At 37.2% G+C, this 15,903-nt stretch overlaps 1 protein-coding gene across 1 annotated transcript; it reads left to right on the top strand.

Annotated features, from left to right (window-relative positions):
• The first annotated feature begins 370 nt into the window (after positions 1-370).
• On the top strand, positions 371-13,150 carry LOC132903584 (zinc finger protein 782-like). The gene is made up of 2 exons (XM_060952174.1): positions 371-971; positions 12,758-13,150. Exons 1-2 carry the CDS (start codon positions 371-373, stop codon positions 13,147-13,149), a joined length of 993 nt encoding a protein of 330 aa, XP_060808157.1. The 3' UTR covers position 13,150.
• Positions 13,151-15,903: the final 2,753 nt, after the last annotated feature.

Genomic DNA, 15,903 nt, shown 5'->3' with positions numbered 1-15,903 from the left:
GGCACCTTTAACTCGGCCGTGTACCAATGACTATTTTCAAAGTCATGTACATTAGTTTGATTACTAACCGATGCGTTTACGGTGAGGGAAAACATCGTGAGGAAACCTACACATTCAGATTGCGGAGGTCAGATGGGAGTCGCTTCGTGTAAAACCTGACTCACCTAATCTAGGGTCCTTGGTCAAAGGCATACCCCGGGCTCCTCTCCAGAGTGATGAGGATACAACCTCGACTAAAGCCAGGGGAAGAAAACCGTGTAAATTAAACAAACAATTTCAAAGAATTTTAGCATTTTGTTGTTTGAATGTGAAGTATGTTTTAATGTTTGTATTTTTTTATCTTATGCTTTCTTCTCAAGTTGGCTGATTAATGACAGATACTGCGTCAGCTGACACATCGGGAGCTGACAAACGGCAACCAGGTGCCGGAAGTACAACCAACAGGACACAGCGCGAGTCTCGACGAGAGTCAACGTCACGGAGTGGTCAGGGTCCACTCCAATGTGATATTTGTGGTAGACGTTTTAAATTTAAATCAAATTTTGACATGCATTACAGAACTCACACTGGCGAAAAACCTTATGAATATGACGTGTGTCAACGCAGATTTAATACGAGGAGTAGTTTAAAACGACACGTTATAACTCATACTGGTGAAAAACCTTATGAATGTGACGTGTGTCAACGTCGATTTAATGAAAAGGGTAATTTATTAAAACACCGTAGAACCCATACTGGTGAAAAACCTTATGAATGTGACGTGTGTCAACGTCGATTTAATGTGAAGAGTAATTTATTAAATCACCGTAGAACTCATACTGGTGAAAAACCTTATGAATGTGACGTGTGTCAACGTCGATTTAATGAAAAGAGTAATTTATTAAAACACCGTAGAACTCATACTGGTGAACAACCTTATGAATGTGACGTGTGCCAACGTCGATTTAATATGAAGAGCACTTTATTATCACATCATTTAACTCATACTGGTGTAGAAAACCTATGAATGTGATGCGTGTCATAATATTTAAGTCAGAAGAGTAATTTCACAGTCCATCTTAGCACATACAGGCAATTGATAAACTGTGGCTCTATTTATTTATTATTTATGTATTACACTTTATAAGTGAATGGGAGATGACGCCGCAAACTGAAATCTTCAAATAAGGGCTAATGTGAAGGACGGCGCAGGACTAGGCACTGTTGCGACTCATTGCCTCACTGACTCACTTTTAGACCGTAATCACAGGCGCATCCTGCGCTCGGGTTGACGATACAAGAAAGGAACTTGTGACGTCGTGTCTGTGTCAGTCCTGCGCCTCACCCTTATATAAAGAGACTCGCGATGGCGGACGTCCTTCTTTTTGCCAGCACTGCGTCCCTAAGGATTTGTGCAGCGTGCCGCGGACTTCGGCCGACCTCAGTCTGACCGATTCGGACAGACTGTATTGAACTTGTGTAATTAAACGGCGAACTGCAGTGTGCCACCGACCGACGACTAGCGAACATTCATACGACCTGCGCTGCACACCAGTCTGTGTTGCCAGACTTGCGATTTAAGACCGTCACAGACTTAGCTATATTATATATTGCAGCTAGCTACCACACACGGAAATGAAACTATAATATACTACTCTGTCAAGAAAGTAGCAGGAAAAGATCAATAATACACAAACTGTTTGTTATTCATCCAAATTTATTTTATCACCTTCAAAATATGCTCCTTTAGAAACGATACACTTACGCCAACGAATAATCCAATCATCAAAACATTTTTTAAACGCTGTTTCCGGAATTGAGGTCAGTTCTCGCCGCGAATTCTCTTTTATGTCTTCTACCGATTGAAAACGGGTGCCACGAAGTGGTAATTTGAGTTTAGGAAAAAGAAAAAAGTCGGCTGGAGCCATATCTGGTGAATATGGTGGTTGCTCGATGGTATTTGTTGAGTGTTTGGTTAAAAATTCGTTCACAATGATGGCCTTGTGCGAAGGTGCATTATCATGGTGCAAAATCCAAGAAATTTCTTTCCACAAATCTGGCCTTTTTCGTCGGATTTGCTCTCTTAAACGCCGCATAACACTCAAATAATATTCCTTATTTACCGTTTGACCTTCCGGCAAGAATTCCGAGTGCACAACATCGCGATAGTTAAAGAAAACAGTCAACATGACTTTGACTTTTGAACGACGTTAGCGTTCAGTTGGAAGGCGCCACTCCGAAGCTTGTTGACTAGTTTGCATGTCAAACTCGTAAACCCACGTCTCGTCACCAGTAACAATGCGTTTCATGAATGTTGGGTCGGAATTGACTCGTTCTAGCATGTCCTCAGCGACTCTCATGCGATTGAGTTTTTGAAAAAAATTCAGGTCTTTTGGGACTAGCCGAGCGGCAACATGTTTCATACCCAAATTTTTAGTTAAAATGGTACGGATCGACTCGAGAGATACAGAAAGTTCGGTGGTTATCTCTCTCAAAGTTGAATGAGGATTTTCAGTCACTATTTCCTTCACTTTTGCGATGTTAACTTCAGTTGCAGACGTTGATGGCCTACCAGAGCGAGGCAAATCTTCCATCACATCTCGACCGCTTTTGAACGCTTTGTACCACTCATAAGCACGAGTTTTTGATAAAGTCGATTCACCGTAAGCCTTCTGTAACATTTTCAGTGACTCCGAACACGATATTCCATTGGCAATGCAAAATTTAAGACAAACTCTTTGTTCGATGTTTTTATCCATTATGAAATTAGCAATACACACTAGATATGATATAACTAAAAATAGCACTGTATTTAATGTAAACAACAGATGCAACTCAAACTCCGCGCCAAAATGGAAAACAGTTGTGCCAATCTAACAACAACAAAAAAAAACAAAAATTTGAATTTGGAACCATAAATAAATAATCCATTCCCGATACTTTTCTGACTGAATGTATATTTTAATGGTGGGTGTTTAAAAGCGAAAATGCGGGAGACTTAGGCAACAATCTTTTGACAAAATATCGGATTACAAAAAACAATTTAGTCAAATTTGATTTTTCACTGGTTAAACTGTAAAGGCAAACAAACTAACTATCTACTGCAACTATAGCTGAGATTGTTTCATTGGTATCTGACATAATTTCTATCGTTAACGATGTATGAAATCACGCGAACCTCCTTCAGAACCGTAAATCAGTCGCTGGTCGCTAGTCGGCCGCACGCTGCACGAGCCCTAAGGTAAGGTCGTGTTATCTCTAAGCGGGCTGCTCGCCGACTCTCACGACCCCATTACCTTCATAAAGTGTAAGTGCAGATAATAAATATTGATCTTTCCAATCTGGTTTTAACTTCTCTCTTCTCCATGTCCCTGTTTAGTGTTGCCGACCGATACCTAGTCCACTTCGTGAGCGTGACTCCAGACCCTCCTTCCTCCCAGTTCTAGACCCTCCTCTCCCTCCTTCCTCTAAATAATTATAGCATTATCTCGTGTAAATGTGCGCGAAATATACAATTTGTGCACATAACCGTTTCGGAAAAAAACGGAAGAAACAAATTCTGCTTGAGTAACGCTGTTCCAGCAGGAAGATTCTTCTTGCTGGGGCCGGAGAAGCAAGTAATGAATATCAGCTGATAGCTTATATTTCAGCAAAAAAGTGCAGCAAAAATTGAATTTGTGCGCCATAGGGTTTTAGAGTTGTTTAGTTTCCTGCTGGAGTCACGTTTTGCAGAAAGCTGTATCTCGAAAACCATTGAATGTGCGACCGTTACTTAAACACAGGTAATTAGTGCTCAATTAGTGCTAATTTGTGAATTAATTATATTGTCAAAAATATCTACTGTTTAGGAATAATCGGAAATCCTAGAAGTAATTGATAAAGCCTTCTAGCGCTTAAATGCAAGCACTAAGTAGCTCACTGAAAGCTGCATTCAGGTCGCCTTAGTATTCTTAACAGATATAATAAGTTTCAGGAAAGTTCGTTCACGCATCTATCAGTAATTTCACTTTGACTGAAATCGAATAATGTCATATCCGATGCAAAGAAACTATTCAACCAAAGATATATACTTATGTACACATAACAAATTAATGCTTACTTGGAAATACATGTCCTGAAAATATCAGCTCCAGATGATGCGCATTTATCTAGATATATACAAAAAACGAAACAACCTAAATTACTAGCTAACCGACCAAATTCGAATTGGCACAAAAAAGCGACGGATTCATACATTTCAACGACATTCTTAAATGGGCAGTCTTATACTCTTGTTATCTGTACAGTCGTGCTGACTCTTTGACTGAAATTACTGTTAGATGCGTGAACGAACTTTCCTGAAACTTATTATATCTGTTAAGAATACCATACAAACATACGGTCACGTCTATATCCCTTGCGGGATAGACAGAGCCAACAGTCTTGAAAATACTGAATGGCCACGTTCAGCTATTTGGCCTAATGATAGAATTGAGATTCAAATAGTGACAGGTTGTTAGCCCATCGCCTTAAAAAGAATCCCAAGTTTGTAAGCCTATAACTTAGTCGCCTTTTACGACATCCGAGGGAAAGAGATGGAGTAGTCCTATTCTTTTTTGTATTGGTGCCGGGAACCACACGGAACAGCACGGCTAATTATACCAAGGCGACCTAAATGCAGCTTTCAGTGAGCTAGTGCTTCCATTTAACACCGGAACACTAGAAGCCGCAACAGCGTCACTCCAGCGGAATTTGTTGTTTCCGTTTATTTCCCGAAACTTATTGCGTTTATGTGTTCGTTCACACGCAATAATTTACTTCAAATTATCTTAAATACGTATTAAATACGTTTTTATAAACTGTCAAGTAAGTAACAGACATTTAAATGTACATCTTTAACATGTAATCTCCATCGTATTATTTCAAGATCTAACGTACACCTGTAAAGTACATAATTGCTATTTAATAGTAATGTCTCAATCCACTGTGCTCGATTCACAGATAATTGAACAAGTTCTTACAGACGAGTGATACGGCGTTGTTGAAATCCATAATTGGGTGAATTGCGCAAGCACAAGAATTACACGGCAAACGTGAAAACGGTAGTGAGGAATGGTGCTTTATGATTTTTCATATTTTTCCTTAATGAAGTTTGTACTCCTCTACCATGGCAAAAAAAATCATCGAGTTACGGCATCTATTACATGCCAAAAAAAATGACAAAGTGTCACTTTATCATGACGGTGACCTGTCCCGCACCCAATTTTGCTCATAAAATATCTTATCCTGCAAATACGATATTTTTTTTGGATTGAAATCGATTTTAGTTTCATTTAATAATGTATTTCCTATCAACAAAAACTATTTTTGTTTGTTTATCTTCCTTCTCATAGATTTGACAGGCATTCAACTTTTGTCCCGAAAAAAATTATCATTTCAAAGGACATTAAGTTTTAGCAGTAAAACTCCGTCAATATTGCGTTGTTGCGCCCCCCTTACCTTTCCTCGCCTCAGATTAGTCCGGCTTGAGTAGTAAAAAGTAAGTGTATCATTTCTGTGATATGGGGTCAAAAAAAATTTCATTTCGGTAGCTGTTATAACTTGTGTTACATTAATTTGATTTATTTCAAAATTGTGCATTAAATACGCTGTAAGTATGGTTTTGTTTAAATAGTTTTGAAATTTTGATACAGACATTATTTCAGAGTTATTGTCAAATTGACATCTGTTTTATCATCTCAGTGTTATCATTTCAGCGGATTCGGTGGACTGTAATACTGATAACAGTCCACCGGAATGAAATGTATCTCCGAAATGATAAATCCGTTAAAAGTTTTAGAGATCCTCGAGATATTTTTTTAAACTTACCTTGCTAGATACTTTTATGTGTAGGTAGGTAGTCGTTTCGCGAAAAAACACAATCTTTTATAATCCATATATCAATCATACCTATATTGATGAATTTTAAAAAAAAAAACACTCATTAGATCAGTTTATTGATTAGTTCAGATCTACATATATTTTAATTTTATGATGTTGTATTTTTAACATCATTGAACTTCTCCATTGCGAGAGAGCTAATGTAAATGCATGGTATATTTGAAGGTATATTAGGGAAACTAGGTATGTACAGCGTGTATATGTTTTTGTGTGTGAAAGTAAGTAAAAAGGAACTGTGTTTCTTTTTATTTTAGGATGCCTCGGCCAAGAACACAGACTAGAGAAGAAAGGTTAGAAAAAAGAAGGTTGTACGAAAGAAGGAGAAAAGAAAGAATAAAGAGCAATGCAGAGACACGCGAAGAGTTTCTGAAAAAAGATAGAGAAAGATATGCAAGAAAGAAAGCAGCAGGATTAATTGTTTCAAGGCATCAAATGAACAAGACCAAATTAAGAAACTTAAGAAGAAGAAACAACATAAGTGCTGCCGCTTATTACCAAAGAAAAAAAAAAAGAGCCACTACGGCTCCTACGGCTACTCGTGCAAACTCTCTAGTTGGAACAGTTCAAGATCATCCAGAACAATCTTCAACAAATCAAATTGGTGAGGATATTAATAATCCTGGACTCAGCACTTCCTGTCAAGATTCACCTTCTTCGACTGCAAGACCTGCCCGTTGCAATACTTTGAGGCACAGCTTACGATTGAACAGTAGAAGTAGCATCAGTACGAATATCCAACCTCAACATACAGCGACTACAACCTCTCGTCCTATATACACAAGCAGTCCACGACAAACCCCGCTCTCAAGGCATCGAAATTTTGTAGACAATAATAATCCTGGTCCAAGTACTTCACGACAAGACTACCCATCTTCATCTCTAAGACCTACTCGTTGCAGCATGATACGGCGCTGCTTGCGGATGAACAGTGATAGTTCCGTCAGTTCCGATGTTCAACATCATATTTACGACAACGTAGTAACTACCACTCCTTGTGTACTACCAAGTAGCGCACAACGAATACCATCTCCATCAAATCTGAGTAGTATTGAGTCAACACTTTGCCCCAACAGCCCTGTGTCAGAATCGTCAATTACATCTGTAGAATTAAGGCGAGCGCTTAAAGATAAATTCCGCATATATCAAAGAACTAAAAATAAGCTAATAACAGAATTACAAAATAAATTATTACAGGTCTCTCGGGAAAAAGAAATGCTCAAAAAAAGGTGTAATAGACTACAAAGCAGTTATATAAATTTGAAAAAAAATACGCAAAAAGTAGAAAAAAAAACAGAAGTAGTTATTAAATCTGATAAGAAAAAAAAACAATATCTCACGAGGGTTGTAACATTTTTAGAAGACGATGAAAATTCAACAATTTGTCCTGGCAAAAATGACACTATATCAAGACATGGCTTAAAAAAACAAAAGAGACTAATGACAGACACACTTAAAAATTTACACTTGAAATATCTAAAATCAGGCGAACCACCGATAAGCTATTCAACATTTTCAAGACTGAAACCTTTCTGGATTATTCAACCAAATGTGAATGCACGAAACACATGTTTATGTGAAAAGCATGAAAATATGAAACTTTTGATTGAATCGATGAAAAGAAATCGCCTGATCAAAGAAAACACAATATCCGACGTTTTAAACAGCCTATGTTGTAGTAAAGATAACATCGATTGTCTGCAAAGAACATGCTCGAACTGTAAAAGTAGACTCATTGATTACCAAGAGTTTGATAATGGAGTACACGTAACGTATTGGAATTGGGAGAAGAACAAAAGTACATACACCAAAAATAGTGTAGAGAAATCTGCTATTAAAGTTGAAAAGGTAAGACACTGGGTAAAACCTCTAGATCTGATTAAAAAATTTGAAAACAGCCTGAAAGCATTCCTTCAACATTGCCTTAATAATAAAAACCAAAACCAAGCTTTTAAGACTTTAAAAGAAAATATGACTACAGAAGACTGCATTATACAAATAGATTTTAGTGAAAATTATACCACTAAATATGGATCCGAAATTCAGTCTCTTCATTTTGGTGGCAGCAGAAAACAATTTACGTTACACACTGCTGTAATTTATTTTAAACTGAACAATGAAACTTGCAAAACTCAATCTTTTTGTACTGTAAGTACATCATTAAGGCATGATGCTGCAGCAGTCTGGACGCATCTTGTTCCTATTTTGCGTGAAATTGAAATAACTGCGCCTCTAGTCCGCAATCTTTACATTATTTCTGACTCTCCGTCTGCCCAATACCGGAATAAAAAGATATTATACATAATATCACAACTGTCTTCCTATTGTCCAATGCTGACCCACATAGTATGGAACTATTGCGAGTGCGGCCATGGAAAAAGCGCAGCAGACGGAGTGGGTGGGGTGTTAAAGAGAACGCTGGATAAACAGGTCGCATATCAACATGATATTACCAATATTGAAGTACTAGTACAAAACTTAAAGTCTTTTGTTCAAGGCGTGAAAATCGAAGTAGTTGAAGATTATCAAATAACAGAAAAAGACTGGCTTTTGCCCAAAGACTTGAAAACGTTTGCGGGAACTATGAAAGTTCACCAAGTGGTTTGGTCTAAAGAGTCGGGGAACCGTTTGGCACTTCGTCATCTATCCTGTGTTGAAAGAGAATGCCTAAATAAAATCGTAATGTGCCCTCACGGCAAACATTTAGGTTTTCATGATTTAACTGAGACTCAATTACCTACTTTTGTAAATACTACAAATATGGCACAGCTGCGTCCAATACAACTAACAGAGAAGTTGGTACTACGTCCCAAACCATCCAAAGAAAAGAAACATCCAAAGAAAAGAAGTAGTATTATAACTGAACTATCAATACACTCGATCCAAAACATTGACATATCAGTTCTTAAGCCCTCAACATCCAAATCTCCCGTTGGAATGAATAATCAAAAAGAAGAAACTGGACAGGAATCATCAATGATCCCCAAATCACTACTGGAAAAGTATGAAAACTTCATTGAATTCAACACTCCCTCGTGTTCATTTTTTGATAACCCTGATACTGCATTACTTGAAAAGTATGAACAAAGTAACAGTGACAGTGAACAGGAAATCAAAACTAAAGTCAAGAGGAGACCAGTAAAAAGATTATCATCGTCTTCATCGACTTCAGATTTGAATATTTTTGATTGAACTGTTGATTTGATTTTTTAAAGTAAGTAGTTATTCGTTGGTTTCGTTTTTTGTTTTTTTAAGTACTCGACTTGTTTAATGCACGAATGAGCCTGATTTCAAATGCATATTCCCACTTAAATACAAGCTTGCTAATGTGTGGGCTATCTTTCTTAAAGTGTGGTAAAACTTGTAGCAACCCATTGGATCATTCGTGCGTGAATATTTATACTTGTGATATTTGCTATGTTCCTATTAAGTAGTAAGTTAAACTAATGGAGAATTATAGTATACTTAATTATAATGAAGAAGTGTTATCATGTGATAATAAAAAAAAAAACATTTGTTTACTATATATCTAGTTAAGAACCAATATATACATATTTAAAGTCATAAAAAGAGGCTGATTAGCGAATTAGAGACATAAGTTACATCTACGTACCTACTTAAAAATACTGTTTTATTAAGGCTTATAGTTTGCAATAATAAGTATTTAGGCAGAAAAAAACTGCATTCCTTTTTTTTTATTAGATACTATACTGTATTGTTATTAGTGATTTAAGATAACGTGATCTCAATTAAAAGGGTTTTAAAGTACTTAGCTCGTCTGATATAATTAGATGTTTTATAATGTTTCTTATCAAAAAATATAAGAGTTGATTTGTTTAATATAGAAGTTTTACTTATAAAATACTAAATCCCACTTATCACCTTTAACTACTTGCTACATTTGACCGGGTTAAGAGTCACGAGGGTACGTATCTGCCTTATTCCGTAAAGAAACTGTTAATTCGATGAACTCTCCAGTGTGTAACCTTTCTGTTTTTTTTTTAATTTTAACTTCTTATAACATTTTTATACCTAAACGAAGTTCTTTACCTGCTCCATATTTTGGTGTTAAGGCGCTGTGGCAAGCAAAACTAGCGCCACCAATGAAAAAAAAAATCATATCTCAGTAAGTAATGAATATCAAAAATGTACAACACCCGAATACTAAATTAATACGCGCTTTATTTTTTAAACATACTAGGAAAACTGTATGTCATTGTTTTGAGCAACAGTTTTCATCAAAGGAAAAAACGGCCGCTTTTAGCAATAATGCTTTTTGTTTCTCAACACAATGAAACAAAGTTTTCTTATTATTTCTAAAAAACAATGCATAATATGATTATAATACTTTAGTGTTCGGGTGTTGTACATTTTTGATATTCGTACTAGTTACTGACATATTATTTTTTTTCATTGGCAGCACTAGTTTTGCTTGCCACAACGCCTTAATGCAGGTAGTAAAATAAATATTAGCACGCTTTTATTATGGTCGAGCTGTAGGTAACTAAGTGTGTAATAAAATCTAAGAAGCTTAATTATAGCAAACTTCATTATTTACTAAAAATATCACAGTTACTAAAATGACTTTAAAAAAAATTAAACGTGCCTAAAATTAGTCACAGTTATTTGAGTAAAGAAACAATGAGAATAGTCTCAAAGAAAGATATTATAACAACAACTAACTGTATCTTCTTTAACTAAGAATATGAAAACCGAACTTAAAATATTACGGAACCCTTGTTCCGCAGCACGGTTGTTCTTAGCCGTATCATTTCAGTGGGTTTATTTCATTTCGGTGCACATTTAAATCATTTCGGTGGGTAATTTTCATTTCGGTGGGCTTTTATTATCATTTCGATGGATACTTATCATTTCAGTGGACACTTAAAAATTCAACCTTAAATATATCTGCAAGTTTCGATGATATTTGATGACCATTCACGCATATGTTATAAAATAGCTTAAAGTTTTATTTATTATCAAAAAATTGTAGAATAGCATTGAAATAAAAAATCTCACCGAAATGACAAAAAAAAATCACTTGTTGAAATCCACCCAATTACCATTTTTTCGCCGTGTGTACTTAAATAAAGAAAACTTATTATCGAATTTGATAAAAGTTAATATAGTTAAATATCTGCCGTAAACTGAACACAAAATCAGCAATCAGCTGATATTGACACAAGAGAATGGCAATGACAATGAGTCTGACAGATCTACAAAGTCGGGGACACGATGCCGTGCCCTTAGTGTCTGTCAATGTCAGACAGCAAGTGTGACAGTGACAGATATCTTAAAACTACCTTCAAAATTATTAAAATTTAAGTCGATACCCTATACTCTAATACTTTAGAAAAGAATATTTTTATTTACTAAAACTAAACCCTACTGAAGTAGATAGTGCGTATATAAGTATTTTCTCGGCTTTTTGTCATGATTTTATTCTATTTTGACCAACTAAATTAAATTCTTACTACTAAATATCTAATTACACAGTCAGGTAACAGTTTTCCCAACGAACGTGTGGACGAAGTTAACGATAAAGATAGTGGCTAATATTAATTAATCGTTATTCTGTGTGGTTTCTGAGGCGTACTGCAACAGTACCAAGTTGTTTAGTGGATAAAGCGTAGTAGGTACGTAAATACATAAAATCACATCTCTTTCCCACAGAGGAGGCAAAAACTACATCTTTCTTCCTCTTACCATGATCCCTGTACACTTTTTTCGCTTTACCCACATTCCTAACTCTTAATTAAAGCTCGTAGTTATAGACTTTTCGTCGGGACCAGGACTTCCTGTTTTGGTCAAGGTACGTTCATCTAGGCCTCCGCACTCGCCCGCGTTTATCAGGTTTTAGGAACTGAACACATTTGTTACGTGTTTAAGTGGTGACCTCCCAACTAATTTTCACGATTAAGGGGTTTTGGAGGTAGGTGTGTATATTTCAACCTATATAAGTACTTACAACCTGTCTGAGTTGTTTGACACTACATACATATTTATATAATTTATATGTTTGCAGATAACTATTTATGATGGACGGCGCTGTTGGTCAGGGCGGATCTCTGCCCGGCTTTGGGGTTCTAGCTATGTTTGCGTATTCGCGGTCTTATATCATAAGAAAGGATGAACAATTTGGTAAGTTTAAATAAAGTGCAATAGCCACATAACATTTGATTTGTGAGCTGCATTGTTCCTGGCATATTGTTGGGCATATGTCCACATACCCACATTGTCCATCCCGCAGCCACCACACGTGTCATTTCTGAACATCCATGACGTGAATATTGAATATTATGACGGCACCTTTACCTCGGCCGTGTACCAATGACTATTGTCAAAGTTATGTACATTAGTTTAAATACTAGCCGATGCGTTTACGGTAAGGGAAAACATCGTGAGGAAACCTACATATTCAGATTGCGGAGGTCAGATGGGAGTCGCTTCGTGTAAAAACCTGACTCACCTAATCTAGGGTCCTTGGTCAAAGGCATACCCCGGGCCCCTCTCTGGAGTGATGAGGATGCAACCTCGACTTAAGCCAGGGGAGGAAAACCGTCTAAATTAAACAAACAATTTCAAAGAATTTTAGCATTTTGTTGTTTGATTGTGAAGTATGTTTTAATATTTGTATTTATTTATGTTTAACCTATGCTTTCTTCTCAAGTCGGCTGATTTTTCACAGATACTGCGTCAGCTGACACATCGGGAGCTGACAAACGGCAACCAGGTGCAAGAAGTACAACCAACAGGACACAGCGCGAGTCTCGACGAGAGTCAACGTCACGGAGTGGTCAGGGTCCACTCCAATGTGATGTCTGTGACAGACGTTTTAAATTTAAATCAGTATATGACAGACATTATAGAACTCACACTGGCGAAAAGCCTAATGAATGTGACGTGTGTCAACGCAGATTTAATGAGAGGAGTAAGTTAAAAAGACACATTAGAACTCATACTGGTGAAAAACCTTATGAATGTGACGTGTGTCAATGTCGATTTGTTCAGAAGAGTAATTTAACAAATCACAGGAAAACTCACACTGGCGAAAAATCTTATGAATGTGACGTGTGTCAACGTCGATTTGTTCAGAAGAGTAATTTAACAAATCACAGGAGAACTCACACTGGCGAAAAACCTTATGAATGTGACGTGTGTCAACGCGGATTTGTTCAGAAGGGTGCTTTAACAAATCACAGGAGAACTCACACTGGCGAAAAACCTTATGAATGTGACCCAATGTCGATTTAATATGAAGAGCACTTTATTATCACATCATTTAAATCATATTTGTATAGAAAACCTATGAATGTGATGCGTGTCATAAAATTTAGATCAAGTAAAGTAATTTAACAATCCACCTTAGAACATACAGGCAATTGATAAACTGTGGCTCTATTTATTTTTTATTTATGTATTACACTTTATAAGTGACTAGCGGCCCGCCCCGGCTTCGCACGGGTGGACATATTTTTGTGTTTTTTTTTAAATAAACAAAGAGTAAAAACAAATTTATGCCTATGTCACTTTTGAAGGTCTATTCTATATCTGTGCCAAATTTTATCAAAATCGGACCAGTAGTTTTTGAGTTAATTCCACACAAACATACAAAAATACAAATCTCTCTTTATTATTAGTGTGGATGTGGAATGGGAGATGACGCCGCAAACTGAAATCTTCAAATAAGGGCTAATGTGAAGGACGGCGCAGGACTAGGCACTGTTACGACTCATTGCCTCACTGACTCACTTTTAGACCGTAATCACAGGCGCATCCTGCGCTCGGGTTGACGATACAAGAAAGGAACTTGTGACGTCGTGTCTGTGTCAGTCCTGCGCCTCACCCTTATATAAAGAGACTTGCGACGGCGGACGTCCTTCTTTTTGCCAGCACTGCGTCCCTAAGGAATTGTGCAGTGTGCCACCGACCGACGACTAGCGAACATTCATACGACCTGCGCTTCACACCAGTCTGTGTTGCCAGACTTGCGTTTTAAGGCCGTCACAGACTTAGCTATACTATGTATTGCAGCTAGCTACAACGCACGGAAATTAAACTATAATATAGGTATATTTAAAAGGTGGGTGTTCAAAAGTAGAAATGCTGGTGATTTTAGCAACGATCTATGGACAAAAAACCATGGGAAGTTGGATGTTGACAGTTTGTTTGTATGTCTGTTCATCGTGGTTCTCGAATAGATAAACTGACTTTTTGATTCGAATGTCATAAGATAATGATTGGCGGCTGCGGCTACAAAATATCGGATTACATTATAAATTATTTAGTCAAGACTTCCTCAAAGTCAATTCAAATTTACAATGTTGCAATTTGAGTTACTCACTGGAGAAACGGATGACAAACAAACTAACAAACAACAAACAAACTTACAACCGCATCTGTAACCGAGATTGTTTCATTGGTATCTGGCATATTTTCTATCGTTAACGATGTATGAAATCACGTGAACCTCCTTCAGAACCGTAAATCAGTCGCTGGTCGCTAGTCGGCCGCACGCTGCACGAGCCCTAAGGTAAGGTCGTGTTATCTCTAAGCGGGCTGCTCGCCGACTCTCACGACCCCATTACCTTCATAAAGTGTAAGTGCAGATAATAAATATTGATCTTTCCAATCTGGTTTTAACTCCTCTCTTCTCCATGTCCCTGTTTAGTGTTGCCGACCGATACCTAGTCCACTTCGTGAGCGTGACTCCAGCAGGTAGTTTCGTTCTAGACCCTCCTCTCCCTCCTCCCTCTAAATAATTATAGCATTATCTCGTGTAAATGTGCGCGAAATATACAATTTGTGCACATAACCGTTTCGGAAAAAAACGGAAGAAACAAATTCTGCTTGAGTAACGCTGTTCCAGCAGGAAGATTCTTCTTGCTGGGGCCGGAGAAGCAAGTAATGAATATCAGCTGATAGCTTATATTTCAGCAAAAAAGTGCAGCAAAAATTGAATTTGTGCGTCATAGGGTTTTAGAGTTGTTTAGTTTCCTGCTGGAGTCACGTTTTGCAGAAAGCTGTATCTCGAAAACCATTGAATGTGCGACCGTTACTTAAACACAGGTAATTAGTGCTCAATTAGTGCTAATTTGTGAATTAATTATATTGTCAAAAATATCTACTGTTTAGGAATAATCGGAAATCCTAGAAGTAATTGATAAAGCCTTCTAGCGCTTAAATGCAAGCACTAAGTAGCTCACTGAAAGCTGCATTCAGGTCGCCTTAGTATTCTTAACAGATATAATAAGTTTCAGGAAAGTTCGTTCACGCATCTATCAGTAATTTCACTTTGACTGAAATCGAATAATGTCATATCCGATGCAAAGAAACTATTCAACCAAAGATATATACTTATGTACACATAACAAATTAATGCTTACTTGGAAATACATGTCCTGAAAATATCAGCTCCAGATGATGCTCATTTATCTAGATATATACAAAAAACGAAACGAACTAAATTACTAGCTAACAGACCAAATTCGAATTGGCACAAAAAAGCGACGGATTCATACATTTCAACGACATTCTTAAATGGGCAGTCTTATACTCTTGTTAACCGTACAGTCGTGCTGACTCTTTGACTGAAATAACTGATAGATGCGTGAACGAACTTTCCTGAAACTTATTATATCTATTAAGAATACCATACATACAAACATATGATCACGTCTATATCCCTTGCGGGGTAGACAGAGCCAACAAATAGAATTGAGATTCAAATAGTGACAGGTTGCTAACACATCGCCTTAAAAAGAATCCCAAGTTTGTAAGCCTATACCTAAGTCGCCTTTTACGACATCCGAGGGAAAGAGATGGAGTGATCCTATTCTTTTTTGTATTGGTGCCGGGAACCACACGGCACAGCATGGTTAAGAATACCAAGGCGACCTAAATGCAGCTTTCAGTGAGCTTCTTAGCGCTTCCATTTAACACCGGAACACAACAAGCCGCAACAGCGTCACTCCAGCGGAATTTGTTGTTTCCGTTTATTTCCGAAAC

This window comes from Amyelois transitella, chromosome 28 (genome assembly GCF_032362555.1).
Source record: "Amyelois transitella isolate CPQ chromosome 28, ilAmyTran1.1, whole genome shotgun sequence".
Classification (NCBI taxonomy): Eukaryota; Metazoa; Arthropoda; class Insecta; order Lepidoptera; family Pyralidae; genus Amyelois; species Amyelois transitella.
This window is presented reverse-complemented; position numbering and strand designations above follow the sequence as displayed.